The sequence below is a fragment of the Numida meleagris genome, chromosome 7 (assembly GCF_002078875.1).
Source record: "Numida meleagris isolate 19003 breed g44 Domestic line chromosome 7, NumMel1.0, whole genome shotgun sequence".
Lineage (NCBI taxonomy): Eukaryota > Metazoa > Chordata > Aves > Galliformes > Numididae > Numida > Numida meleagris.
In genome coordinates this window covers 8,480,996-8,495,535 of record NC_034415.1, presented here as the reverse complement: position 1 = coordinate 8,495,535, position 14,540 = coordinate 8,480,996, and the positions used below count along the sequence as shown (strand labels likewise).

The following is a 14,540-nucleotide window of genomic DNA, read 5'->3' as shown; positions in this document are numbered from 1 at the left end:
TAGCAGGGGGTTGGAACTAGATGGTCTTAAAGGCTCCTTCCAACCCAAACCATTCGATGATTCTATTTTTTGCAGGGAAACCCCTGGTTTCCCACACGGCAGGCAGCAGGCCGGGACAGAGCGAGGAACCCAAGGGTCCTGCTGCTGCTCCTCCATCCCCTTCCCTCCTCTGCCATCACCGAGGTGGAACAAGCTGTGCTGCAAAGCCCGGTGACAAAAGGCAGCTTGTTTGATGGCAGCCAGGAACAACGCCGGGCTGAAGGCAAGGCGGCCTGGCTGGGCAGCTTGCACAAGAAAGTCACCAGTCTTACTCGTGCTTGGGTTTTATGTTGCGTTCAGAGGACATTTTGCTTCGTTTGTTTTTAGAACAAAAGCTTTTGTCTACGCCTTATTCCCTAATGGGATTTTTATCAGTAACGACAAGGTTTATCAGTTCCCCAGGCAGAGCCGAGGAAGGAGGACGTGGCCTGTGCACAAAGCCCAGGAACCCTCTGGCAATTTCTCTTCCAGCCCAAACGCAGGCCAGTAACCGGGAGGGATGGAACCAGTAAGACAGCTGCCTACATAGCGTGCCTCAGCCTACAGGAACAACAGAGATTTAACTAAGAACTTCTGATGATCATTTACTGCTCCATAGGTGGGATTCAGGGAAAGCAGTCATTTCTGAGACCTCTCTGTGTGACTGCCATTGTCAAGGTGCCAAATAAAGTAAGCTTTCCAAACTGGCTGTTAATATTTCTTTTACTCCACACCCTCCTGGAAGCCCAGGAGAACATCCAGGTTAAGGACCTGATCCTGCAAAGATGCATCCAGGATTAGCTCTCTGAGCTGTCCTGTCAGCCATCAAGTTATCTTCCCATTGGCTGAGGGGGAGCTACTACCTTACTGGCCTGGCCATCACTACCAGCGCCCTAATTTTGCTATCGCTTGTCACTGCACCCAGCAGAAAACTCAGAGGGGTGAAGACCAGGACTTGTAACGAGGATACAGCTCTACCTCCACAACCACAGACTGCAATTCACAGCCAGGTTTCTCCCAGCAGGATGAGTGCAGCAGCTTCCCCCAGGTGCGCACAGATTGCCATTTACCCGCCTTGGTTTGAATACACAGTTTCATCTGTCCCCGCTCTATCCAGCCACTCCATACCTCCCGTATTTATATCCCTGCCTTCTAATCAGGCTTTCTCTTTTTTTTATTATTTATTTTACATTCTGGCACCCTGGAAAAAGGTCCAGGTGCCTCTAGCAGAAGCGAAATGCAGCAGACTGCCTTCACAGCTCAGCATTCAGCTCTGAGCTTTATTTTGGGATTTCTTTCTTCCCACAAATCCTATGGATTTCATTATCATAATTACATCAAGTTCCACGTAAGCAGTGCAGCTCTAGCTCCTCTCATAAGGACAGACACTCAAACAGAGGCACGAACAGATGTCTCCCTTCAAATGCCTCACAGTGTTTTGACATTGAATTTTGGTAGGCAGAAGCATCCCGCATTGCGTCTGACATTCTGATTTTTACCTTTGGGCCATTTTTTGCAGAAGTAAAATCAGCCCTGCAATGCTAAAATACACAGCAGAGAACACGACGCACGCTGGGTGCCAGCATGGGATGGAATTTGTCTTAGGGAAATTCTCCAGGCCTTCGCGTCAAGGCTTTTTTGACCTCCAGAACTCATAAACACTTTCTATTCTCAACTGCCAAGCCACCAACCTGTGTCCTTTGGCTTCCATGCTTGGGTTAAAGACAGACATTTTCTTTCAGCCAGGCCTCTTTTTGCAGAGTCCAAAATGCACTTTTAATTTACCCTGCAATTCTTACCTCGCTCGTGATCTTTGCTGTGACTCATTTGTGTTAGATGACGTCAGCAGCCTGAAATGCACAGGAGCTGCCTGCCCCTTGAAAACTGTACATTTCATCTTAAGAGGCAGCCTGCTGATCTACACAGTAAAACAGTGTAAGAGCCCTGGAGAACACCTGCACGGATCTGAGAGCGTGATCCAAACATGAGGAGACACGGTCAGCTGCATCTCAAACGTGGCAGCCGGTGAACGAATGGCATTACTGCCCCAGAACAAACCTAGGAAGCAAAACTAACCTGAATTCTAACACCGAGGTACAGCCATCAGATGCTCTGGTCTGTAGATAGACCAGAAAACTCATTTCACTGGAGATTCCGTGTTTGACATTACGGAAGGTGATGCTTGACAGAGAAAGCAGCTCAGCATTGATAGGATCAGTACATTTGCTCAAGCCCCTTGGAGTAGTGTAGGACACAGATGCTGCAGCAGTGCCCGCTTTTCCTCCCCAGGGATCTGGGAAACCTGGATGAAAACAGGCGCTTTACAGCTCCTTACCTTTTCAATTTTTTCATCAAGCATTCTGAAGAACTCTTGTTGGCTTTCAGAGATGTGCATGCTGAAAAGCAAAGGCAGAGTATCAGTACCAGCAGCATGTTTTCCACTTCAAAATGCTCACACTGACCCAGCTTTAAGTTTTCACCCCGCGGAAAAATAAATCACTCTATGCTTTTGCCCTACAGAAGTTCTTGCATATGTGTGCTAGACTCGGGATGGTAACCAGCATCCAGAGGAAACCTGACAGCCCGCTGCCTTTCCTTGGGCCACAAGAGCCCCCTCTGTGTTGAAACAAAGTGCTGAAGACTGCCAGCTTCACCAGCACAGAGTGCCTGCAATGTGAGATGAAGGTCTAAATCACAGCCTTGCTCTGGAAGATCTCCCTGCCCCGCTACAGCTGGGCAAATACTCCGTGTGGCCTCAGGCTCAGCTTGGGTGACCCCTTAGACCCCACAGACCATGCACATCGATCAATTTTGCAGCACCAAGAGGTTCAGCATTTAGTGAGAGGGTTTTGCTTTAGTGAATAGGGCTGGAAAAAACCACTTATGGCTATCTGTCCAGCACTTGGGGGTGGCACAAGACAACAAGCCCTTCCCCAAGGGGGGGACCTGTGATCCCAAAATACAGTAAGGGCAGACACAAAGGGAAAGAGTGAGGAGACGAAGGTGAGGATGTGAGGCAGACAGGACTCGGGGTGGGTCTGCTCTATTTATGTTACAGGGTGGTAAGAGCCTCCTTCCTGAAATAACAACATCCCTTCTGCAACGTGGAGGTAGAGCATCCTCTGGAACTGCAGCAGAGAGCCCGGGCACGTGGGGTCTGCAGAGAAATGGCAGGCACTGCAGGCAGGACGGAGAGACAGGGGAGGAAGAAGGAATGGGAGACTGGTGGCGGTGACAGCAGCGATGCCAGGCGGTCAGGAGGACACAGACCTTGGAGCTTGTCTTCAGCGCTAAAAGCCAACTCAGCTTTTACCAAAATTCCCATTCTGATTCCTCTTCTTTGCTATGATCCTTTCTGCTGCCACGAGTTCGTACTTTTCCCAAAGCCCCAACAACTCGCTGCACTTCCCTACAAAGCCCAGCATTCACACCTCACTTGCTGTCAGGATGAACGTATACAGCGATTTGCTTACGCTGGACATAAAGTCTCAGTTCACATGAGAAGGTCTCAGAAGTCATATTAGAACTGAAAGCTGTTCATTCAGCAGAGGGCACAATTTACTTTTCAGTGGCTGCAGGAGATGTTGTCCCCAGCCATCGGGCTGTCCCTCAGGTCCCACCTCCACCTGGGATGGGGACAAAATGCTCGTACGGGGCAGCAGACCCTGACACCTGCCCTCTCTGGGCAGGCAGGCTCCTGGCCCTGAATTGGAGACACACTCACTCTACAGATGATCATGTAACTTTTGGAAGCAGATGAAAAATTCCTGCACTTAGAATCCCCGGCAGATCGCAGCATTCAATCCCCAAGTGTTACCATTGGACAGAAACAGCTGTTGGCAAAGGCTGCTGCTCTGATGACCAAAACATGGAGATTTCTCAGCGGGTGGAAGAAGCCTGAGCACAAGCCCTGGTTTGATGCTGGTACATCCAATTGGCAAAGAGATGCAGGAATTCTGCCCCAGGAGAGACATCGAGGAGCGTGCAGAGCACGTCAGGGAGGGGAAGCATCCCCACTGAAGCACATCTCACAAAAGAGGTGTGAGATGGAGAGAGCACTGGAAACATATTTTTGCCTTTGCAGCATCATAGATCCAGTTTCCAATCAAATCAGATAACACTGTCGCAATTCACTTCAGCCACAGTTTGTAAGAAAACTAAGTGGAGGGGGAAAAAAGGTATTGCCATCAACATCAGAATTCCCATTGGGGACAGGACACGATCCTCAGAAAAGTTTAGCCAAGCAGTGAAATTGCCCTGAGATCTAAAGGTGCAACACACAATGTGACAGCGTGCGTGTTTTGAGGAGCTGCGTGAAATTATAAAATCCTCAGTAGGGAATAACAGATAGAGAGAAAGGCACCACGTCGAAGCAGAAGAAATCTTCTTCCCCAGAAAGGAATTGGAAAATCGTTATTTTCTGAAGAAGCACATCAGGAAGCACATTTGTGTGCTATTAGATGCTTCACGCCTGGCTGATGGAACACACGTGACCAAAACACGGGATTCTTAGAAGGGGACAAATGCTATGAAATGCCACTTCTTTCATTTCATGCTTTGGGCCTCCTTACTGCATGAGTTACTTCAGTGCCTCAGTTCTGATTGTGCAGCTGGTCCAGATGCCAGCTGAGTCAGTTCCGAGGATAAGCAAGTGCCCAAAAGCTTGGGGCAAGATGCAAGGATGCAGCCCCATGAAGGGACAGCTCCACCAGCACTCAGCATGAAAAGCAAGGACCAGAGCCTTGGCCTTGCCAAAGTCCCCCTAGGTTTGCTGTTGCCCCATCTTCCCCCTTGTAGTCTGAATTTTCCCAGTTTTCAGATTATAAACTTAAAAAAAAAACAAAAAAACAACCTTGCACATGGTAACAGATATGTGCTGATGAGGTGATTAGGAACTCTAGCTACTTCATGAAGAGAAATCCAACAGTACACACACGCAGAGTGCTGGGTGAATAGCAGAGGCGTGGGCAAACAGCAGAGGATTTACCCAGCAACCCAGTGTCACCTTCTGCAACTGTCTGAGAAGCTTCCTTTGTTTTTGCAGGAATGCCATGGAAACATTTACCTTTGCCAAAATGTTACTTTTAGGAAGGGGCTTTTTGGCAAACAAAGGTCAGTTCCGATGGGTGCAGGAACTTTCATAATTGATGTCTGATGACATGGTGCTTTGACCCCACACAACTCCGCTGCCCTGGGTGCACCAGGAGAGATGACTCTCAAAAAGAAAGGGCTCCTTTTGGCCCAGGCTAACTAACACTAGCAGGCATGGAAGAAGACAAAGCACTGGAATACATCCCTGACCCTGCTGGGAAGGAGCAGGCTGCAGTAGTGAAGCACTCTTTGCTTTGCTGAATGGTGGTTTTACCCTCACCTCCTTGCTGCAAACTTCTTTGCAATTACAATCAGAAGCACTCTGTTTCCTCTGTTTGTTTGAAAGGAGACTGAATTACACTGTCAGTTCATTAGGAAATTAGTGAAACTGCATACAGTGCACTTGGTATGTGGCAAGTTTAAGTTAATAAGTGCCTTGAAGGCAGAGCATAAAGAACAGCATTTCTGCTATGTTCAAAACTCAGCAGCGAAGGTTTATCACCTCTTTGTTAAGAACGTGATATATGGCTCCACATAATGTTCTTTTCAATCCAATTAGCGGTTAAAACACAACGGTGATTTAGATAAGAAACAAGTTACTAACATCAGTAAGAGCCCTGCCACAGGAGCTGAATATTTCATGGCATATGCCACGTGGACTGATAGCAGCCAGGCCAGGGACTGGATCAACTCTCAGCTGCAAATCAGCCTTGATTCCAAGAAACAACCTCACTGTTTTAAATGGAAGAGGTTCTCCCAGGGGTCTGTCACGCCGCATGTCTGCTAACCTAAGCCGAGGGCCAGCAAAAACTTCCCTGGGAACTCAGCTGCAAGTATTCAGGAACATTAGTGCACACCTAACTTTGTTTGTGGGTAAGCTGTACGAAAAGCTGAGAAGTAGCACGGTATGGTATTCCTGTAAGGCATGGCAAGGTGCATCTCACACGATTTAAGTCCTGCATCTCAGCTGTGCAAAGGCCAGGACACTGCAAGATGCTGGCACAAACGCTGCCCAGCCATGCCAAGCATTGCTTTTACCTGATTTATTTAAAGTGGGTATGGATTTTAGGGCTGCTGGAACTACCAACTGGCCTTTGCTAGGCCACAGATACTACTTTAATTCTGCAATTATTTGTATTAAAATTAAAAAAAAAACAAACAAATTGAACTTACTTTGCTCTGGGTTGATGTACTAATCCCGGGATCTCTTTATTAGATTTAAGTCTTACATTTGAACTGGCACTTTTTTCCTGGAACACACAGAAAACACAACAGAGACAGCATCAGCATTTATCAAGCAACAAAAGCACGCAAGCATCTGTCACCACAGTGTCACACTCCGCTGCTCCCTGCCACCTGCGCAACCAAATGAGAAAAGCTCACCAGGAACAAAATCAAAGGCAACACCGCTGATGCTACAGCCTTGTGAGATGCCATCCTGGTGGGGAACGATGAAACATCCCCTGCAGAAGGACACAGCCCCCTCCCTTCTGCACGGCACGCTTGGGGAAGCTGGTGGGAGGGAGCTGAGTCAGACTCACAGCCTGCCTGCCAAGCAAAGCCATCCCCATCGCTTGGGCACGTCGGGCCGGCGGCAATTTGGGAAATGGAAACCCAAGAATCAACGCTTTTGTGGGCAATGCTGATGGTTTTGTTTTGCCTTATTTAGTCTTCAGACGTCTGAATCACACAACGTTGATTTTTAAGAGGGCCATTAAATCAGTGAATTTAAAAAAAGGCAGGCTGTCTAGAAGTTAATATTTTAATGAATAGTTCTACAAGAGCTGTAAACATCAACTGCCTCCGCAGATTTAACACTGTTTAACGCATGCCTTCTAATCCTCCCAAACAGAAAACGGTGCCCTGCATGAAAACAGCAGTGAGGGAGAAACAAGGCTCCATCCCAAGCCAAACCAATCATTTGTCTCCCCCAGCCACAGCCTGCCTCGGACCCTGCATACAGAAATCTTGTAGGTCTTTTCCAACCTTGGTGATTTGATGATTCTATGATTCTAACCGTGGGCGACTGACTTCTACTTCCTCAGGAAGGAGGAAATAGACTTTCAGTTTACTTGACTTTAACAGTGCAAAGTTTACTCTTTCCCTCCCACTGCTTCTGATAATTAACACTCTTCCATTATTTATTTCTTACAATTCTTCTATCTAACCAGAGAATATGTCACCTCCTCCATCTGCTGTTCAGCAGGAGCAAACAGAAGGAGTTAGGAGGGAAATGAAAGCCAGCAGGGCCCCACATTGGCTCGGTACTTTGGTTTTGGCTGTTATTTACGGCACTGATAGTTCTTCACACTGACCAAAATATGGGCTTCGACAGGAGCTGATATTCAAAAATAACTCCTCAGTGTATACTCAAATGGAATATTCCCACCCCCATCACTTCGAAGAGGAACTGATTCATCAGAAATGAATGGGTTGGATTCTAACTTCGCGTACAGCCAGACGAGTTGGGAGCCATGAGCCATGTGCTTGGCCAGCTCATCCATTTGGCGTGCTGCTCTTCCAGGCTGACCTGACCTGGGTTGCAGTGGCACTTCTTTCAGTTCAGCCCCATTTTCCCTCTTTTTGAAGCACACGAGTCAGTGATTAACATTTAATAAGTCACCACGCATCGGCAGAACCGCAAGTGTTTTTAGAGTCCTAATCTGCTGCAAATAGAAATTAATATGCTAAATTCAGCCTTTAATCTAGCTCTGCTTGTAAGGATTATTGGAAGGAAACGCATCAAATAATGCCTCTCACCACAACTTCAAAAATAAACCCTCCAGGATGCTGTACTTCGATAGGGGCATTAGCTAGTCTGTGGTAAAAATGCTCACTGTGGACATTTAACTCCCCATTATTTTGCGATTAATCATGATCAAGGTAAAGCTGTCATCGAATCAAGGTGATTTCATTTGATAGTTCCGTTAATTATTGTTAATTCCTCCATAAAGGATGTGCCATATCAGAATTTCGGGGCATTAGCAGATGGCAGTGACTGCACCGCCAGCTGCTATTAACACAGCAACAGCCACTACTGCCATTGTAATTAAATCTCTGTCAGCATTTCCCTTGATGCTTCCCCTCCTCCAAAGCCATCTCGAGCAGCATGGCTACTTCAGGTATTTTCTTAAGAGATCTACAGCAGGACAGAGGTGAGCTGCTAACTGTCTTGCTTCTCAACCCCCTTCACACTCGTGGCCACGCACAGGCCTTACTAATGCGAGGCTGACAGCAAGCGGCTCCCGTAAGCACCAACACGTTTAATGAAGGGACTACATTTTGTTCTATGTGTTTTTCTCCTTAATTGATGAAATCGGCCAGAAAGAAATCAGTTAAAGACGCAATTAGCAATTCTGCCACCTAATGGCTGATTTTCATTAACCGGCAGTCGCACGTCGGCCTACAGTTGTTTTCCTCTAATGTGATGATAATTGAAAAAACACGCAACCAAACTGGGGGGGGGAAAGCCACAGAACAGGAGAACTGAGTGCCAGCAAAATGAGCCTCTTCATAACCTTGTAACAGGTATCAGGCCTGATTTCCTCAGCTAAGAATGAAGGCCTTGGTCACGGGGCCTCACCCCTCCCTATAAAGGATCTTTCTTAATAAATCTGACATCAGAAAATAATTTTTTGGGTAGGTTTGTTAAGTTTTACCCTCACGTAACAGACAGGGAGAGCTCAAAACCTGCAGACTTCAGGTGGAAATTGCGGCCATTCAGGCATGGAAAGGGGAGGCAGGAACGGGCACACAGCTGGGCAGGTATTATTGGAAAAAAATCAGATTCTACGAACCCAGCTAACACCATGCATGGAGCCTGCGGAAACGCCGGGAGCAGAACCCAGATTTGGCAGAGAGAAATCCTGTGCTTTTATCAGCAGTCCATAGCTTTCTCAAACTCACTGCACGCATCCTGAAACTTGCTCCTCCTTGCCAGGTATTAGTGGGCGATATTACCGTAGGGACTGCAGCTCCAGAAATGTGGAAGAGAGCACACACACACCTGTTCAATCTTGCTCAGCAAAGTCTGATTTAAAGTATTGATTACAAGGGCTGGAGGGATCTGCTTTTCCCTTGGATTGGCTTATCCTTGGATTGCACACTCAGCTGAAAGTAAGATGAGCCAAGGCAGTAAGTCATTTGTAGCTGCTTTTCTAAATGCCTTTGAGAAGTTAAGATCGGGGCGATTACTGCAGGAAAACCTAATGAGCTCACTACGCTCAAGTCAGGCTGCAGGATCACATCTGAACAATCCATCCAGAAATGTAAGGCTGAAAAGAAAAAAATAAAAAAGGAAGAGGAAGAAAAGAGCTCCCTCTGGAGAGAGTCAAAGGACTTCTTCTGCAGTATCTACATCCACCCACGCTGAGCTGAAGTTACTGGGTTTTGAACTTGAATGGAGAACGTCACTGAAGAGCAGGAAAAAAAGAGAAATTCCGACTACTAAAGGGTTTTTAAAGGGCATTAATATTTACTATGCCTAATAGCTACAAGTTTTTAAACTTCCCCATCTGCTTTCCAGCTCCTTCTCCTTCACTGTGCACATTGGAAAGGCTGGACTATTTGGTCACGGGAATTCCAATGAATTTTTCAGAGCAACCACGTACCAGGAAGGCTAAAGATGAACTGAAATAATCATGTAGGACGAGCTGGAACGAAATGCAGGAAATGAAGGCAGCTAAACAGACAAAATGACTGGGAAGAAACAGAAACGATAAATATGAGCAGCGATTTCAGAAACTCTTCAGCTGAACTTTGCCATTCTACTCTCTTCCACATCTGTTTCACCCTCTGCAGGGATTACACATTAGAATCCTCTCATCCAGAAAAATAAAAACGTTGATTTCTATCTCAAAGCTCTTTCATGCAGACAGACTGCCAAACTTCAGGGGGTCCCTTACAGAAAACCAGAAGTGTGATCGCTTGTAGACAGCCTCTGCTCCGCACCAGGAGGATGACACTGCCCTGAACATCAGGGTTTCCTGGTTCCTCCAGCTCTGGTGGCACTCCAGGATGGGAAGCAGAGCAAGGGGAATGTCTATAAGAGTTCCAGAGGGCAACGGTCTGCAAAAATAAGTTGAGGAATGTCCCCCGTACAATGGCTTTGCAAGAGGCTGAAAACTATCCCTCACCGTTCTGTACAGGAGATAGCTTGGGACTGCTTCAGGGCAAGACAGATACTTGCTTGCACTGAAAGATGCCCAGAAATACTGCAAGAAAATGCTGTAGGCAGAAAGGAGACCTGCACACCCACTCTCCTAATACGTCAGGTCTTTAATGGCTTTGGTACATCAGGGTGGTTGAAAGTCTTATCTAGCAAGTAAAAAATAGATGGGGAAAGTTTATTAAAAAATACATTACTGACAACTTACAAGACTAGGCTGACTCTGGAGGAAACTTTTAGAGGATTTTAGGGCACTCAGCAACAGAAAGCACAACCAACCTTGCCCTTCTGCAGGTATGTCAGCCTTCTGGATTCTACAGCCACCCTGGCTTGAAGTTATCTTACTGCTTATTAAGCCTGGGTCATTAATTATTCTCTCACTCTCAACAAGCTCTCTACAGAAATACAGTTATTTATAGTAAATATATATTTTGCTCGTGCCCTCAAATTTTGTGTGCGTATCTCCCAAAAGTAGTTTTCCACCAAGTGTAGTAACATGGAAAGAGCTGGCATTAAGCATGAAACAAGGGCATGGCATGAAGTCTGTAAAACATTTATGGTCAGGAATAAACAACATAGAGTCTTAGAAGCAATCTGGTGTGTTAAACAGCCTGTTTGCAGCAGGACACATATCCATTAGTTCATGCTCTGAGAAGGCACTTTGCTGGAATGGCAAGCAGGTCACTGCTACTGCAATTTTTGCAGAGGTTTTTAGTGGGATGGGTTTGAAGAGCTTTACCTCCTTCAAAGACATGCAAGAGAACATACCTAGAGAGCCAGATGTTTCATTTCCTGGCTTTTTGAATACCTGGATGCAAAATTTCTTCAGAGGAGAGACTGAGCTTTGCCAGCCTGCCTGCACAATGTGCCTACACCCAGCCTTTGGAAAAGCAGCTCCCTGAACGATGCCTCCAACAGCACAGACAAGCACAGCATCTCCAGATCTTCCCGCACAGACAGAACCAGCCAAGACAAACACAGCTCTGAATGGTCCCATACACTACTACCCCATGGGTGTCCAACCTTCTGGCTTGCCTGGGGTGCACTGAGTGAAGAGGAATTGTCTTGGGCTGCATATAGAAAGGTCACTCCGAAAGTAAAGCCTATGTATTTCCATGGAAACTACAACAGACAGAATGAGCACAGTAGCTCCACTTGATCGAGCAAATTCCCAGCTACAAAACAATGTTTTTCAACAGTCACCACTGTTAGCTGTGCATTTGCAGTGATGAAGATGACCCTGCACGCTATGCTTGTGAAAACCTGCACCAACAGAGGTGACCCACTGCTGCTGTCACCACTGCTAATATGCACCACTCACTGTGCCAGCACCCACTGTTTGGTCTCCATAAAGTTCAGCAACCATCAATGAATGTTCACTACTCTTTTCTCAAGATATTTTTGCCCCTTGTACAACCAGAGATAAACCCAAGGCTCAACTGCAAATACAAATCTCTTCTGTGTTTGTTGAACCAATTAGGAAATACGGTGCAAATCAGGAGATACAGTGAAACCAAACACAAGCAGAGTCAACGGCAGCAAGAAGAAATCCTGAGAAGTGTCATGGCACAAAAACGACAGTAGCGCTGCTCATCAATACAAATGCACTCGCAACAGGAAGGTTTTGAGATTCACAGCCTGCAGGGATGGCTCAACAGCATCAGTACAGAAACTACCTCCACGCGTCCCACTAACACACAGGCGCTCCCATATCAGTTATTTCCACAGCGTGCTTCCAATTCCCATAGCCTGACATATCACGGCAAACACCTCCGAACACACGGAGCATCGTATGCTGAGCATGGCGTGCTGCTGCAGAATGGCCACTGCTGGCCAACTGCATCTTCCACTTGCTGTGAGGCTGGTGAAGGGAATAAAAACACATCCATGTACGTTCCAAAACAGCAGGAATTCCCTACAATAAGCTCTCATTCTCCCAGCGCTGTCCAAAGGTGAAAGTTTTTATATTTTTGGTAGATTGCAATTATGTCATCACTGGCACACATTGAAATGCCTGCATTTTGCTCTTCTCAGTGTCCGTTTTGTTTGCATTAATTTTGAAATCTGTACAGGTGCAAGGCTTAAGGCCAAGAGAACAGAGCTACAGTTCTTGCTACCTGGCAAATTTCACTGAGTGTGGGTAAAACGCACACTTCAAAGGACTTAATAGCGTGAATATCGTAAAGTTTGACATGTGCTATGACATACCAGAGTATTATGGCTGTAAACTGAACCTGAGTTATGGGTTTGTACAATCTTTTCATTGCTTTGTTTTTCTACAAATAGCAGGAAAAAATATTTTTATTTCACAAAGAATGCAGCAGCCTGCTCTCTTTCTGAGTTTCCAGCCCTCAGAAATGCATTTTGTATGAATTCCCCAAACAAATTTACTTGAGTGATACTGAGAATAGATATGATATACAGCAGAATGAAAGGCAATCATAGATGGCTCAAACAAGTTATAAGCTGTTTAAATCAGCAATGGAAGCTGGGGTTTTGTGCTAAGTTTACCTGGAAGAAGAGCAGATAAGCGTGTCTCCTGGGTGTTAGCAAAAAGGGGCCCCAACTGAGTAAACATATTCCATCCAGGATGAATAAAAATTAGCTTTGGATACCCACGATACTGCAGATTAGAAGAAGATATCCAAACCAATACTGGATAAAAAAAACTCCATTAAAATCCAATTACATGCCTGGAAATACTGATGTCCAACAGATATTACTGTTGTGCTACATGATCTCAGTGTTTTTTTCCAACCTTAATGATTCTGTGACTCGACAGTAACTGAGTGATTGCGCACCTGATAAGCCCTTTACTGTCCCATCTGATATCAAAGTGCCCATCATCTCCCTTTCTGCATTACCTCTTCCCAAGCCTCACAGGCAGGTATGAGCACAGGAAAGACTCAAAACGAGCTCTGCCCTCTTTTGTCAGAAACTTGTACATCTTTTCTCCAGGAAAACACCATTATGAAACTCCGCAAGCCCTGTCATCTGAAAGCTTCACCTATTCTCAGCCAGCACTAAAGGAAGATATTCCAGAGTACTGCCTAACTGCACCACCTGAGAGCACATACCTAAATTACTTCAAGGATTTTTGTCTAATCCATCCTCCAAATTCCAGTCCTGTGGGTTTTCTCAACAACCTTTCACTTTGCAACTTCCCTGAAAGTTCTAACGTTTGCCCTAACACTCAAGTCTTTGCCTGATGTCTTCTGGCATCTTTCCGTGGTCGTGAAGGAAAGCTGACTGTCCTGCCTTTTAAAGCAACCTTTTCCATATCAAGTGACTTGCATTTCCTTCTGTATTTTTAGGCTAAACAAATCAATTCATTCCATCTTCCGTTACAGCTTATGTTTGCTAAGCCTCCTATTCTTGTCACTCCCCTCTGGGCTCTTTCCTTCTCTGCCTACATCTTTCGTACAGAGTTTGCTTCTCATTTTGGTCACAGCATTTAAAGCCTTACTGAAGTCAGGATGCATCACGTGTATTGCCACACTGGAGAGCAAGAGAAGCTCTTGTTTTTGATGTGGCATCTCAAACCAGTGAGGTTAACCTCCCACATTCAGAGATGGCATTTCTCTGCAGGCAGCAGCCCTGTCTGAGACCCACAAGCAAACGGATAGAAATCGCACACAGCTCCACCAGCTATTTTTACTCTCGAGGTTTCCCTAAAAAAAGAAAATAAGCTTAGCTTTGCAAAACAGGTTAGAACATGTATTTAGGGATAAGAGCCCAGCTCTTTCAAAAACAGAAGCAGCACTAGTTCAAGACTCTCTGACTTGTGTGAGCGTTCTGAGGCTCTCACTTTGTTACTATACACCGTGGTTTGCAGATGAAAAATCGTAAGCTTTACTACCAAATATCCAGAGTACACCTACACACTGAGCATTCATACATCAGAAAACCCAAGGTAAATAAATGCTCCAGAAGAAATAAACTGAGCTCGACGCTTTTAATGGGTACATAAGATGTGTGGTATATTGCTCAACACCTCTCTCAAGCCAAAGAGCTGTTAAGGGTCATCTGTCTTCCCACCTCAACCCTTGGGTTACTAAAAGCAAACCAAAACAATAATTTGGTAGAAACAGAACAGTCCCAATGTAAAATATCTGCGTGTTCCATGACTCACAGCTTAACAGGTCTTCCTAAAATTAACAAAAATCACATGCAAACAGAACATACATTCTTACATCATCTTCAATTTTGCTATTTCAAATCAAAACCAGCTTTCAAGTCTGCAACTTGACTTTCACCCATTTCC

General features: G+C 45.7%; 1 protein-coding gene across 1 annotated transcript in view; it reads right to left on the bottom strand.

Moving 5' to 3' along the window:
- C7H1orf21 (chromosome 7 C1orf21 homolog) overlaps positions 1-14,540 on the bottom strand; it is a 77,333-nt gene that overhangs the window by 2,303 nt on the left and 60,490 nt on the right. Inside the window, exons 5-6 of the mRNA XM_021405559.1 lie at positions 6,283-6,359; positions 2,354-2,414 (exon numbers count right to left, since the gene is read on the bottom strand). Coding sequence (XP_021261234.1) covers positions 2,354-2,414; positions 6,283-6,359 — 138 coding nt within the window. The remainder of the gene's footprint in view (positions 1-2,353; positions 2,415-6,282; positions 6,360-14,540) is intronic.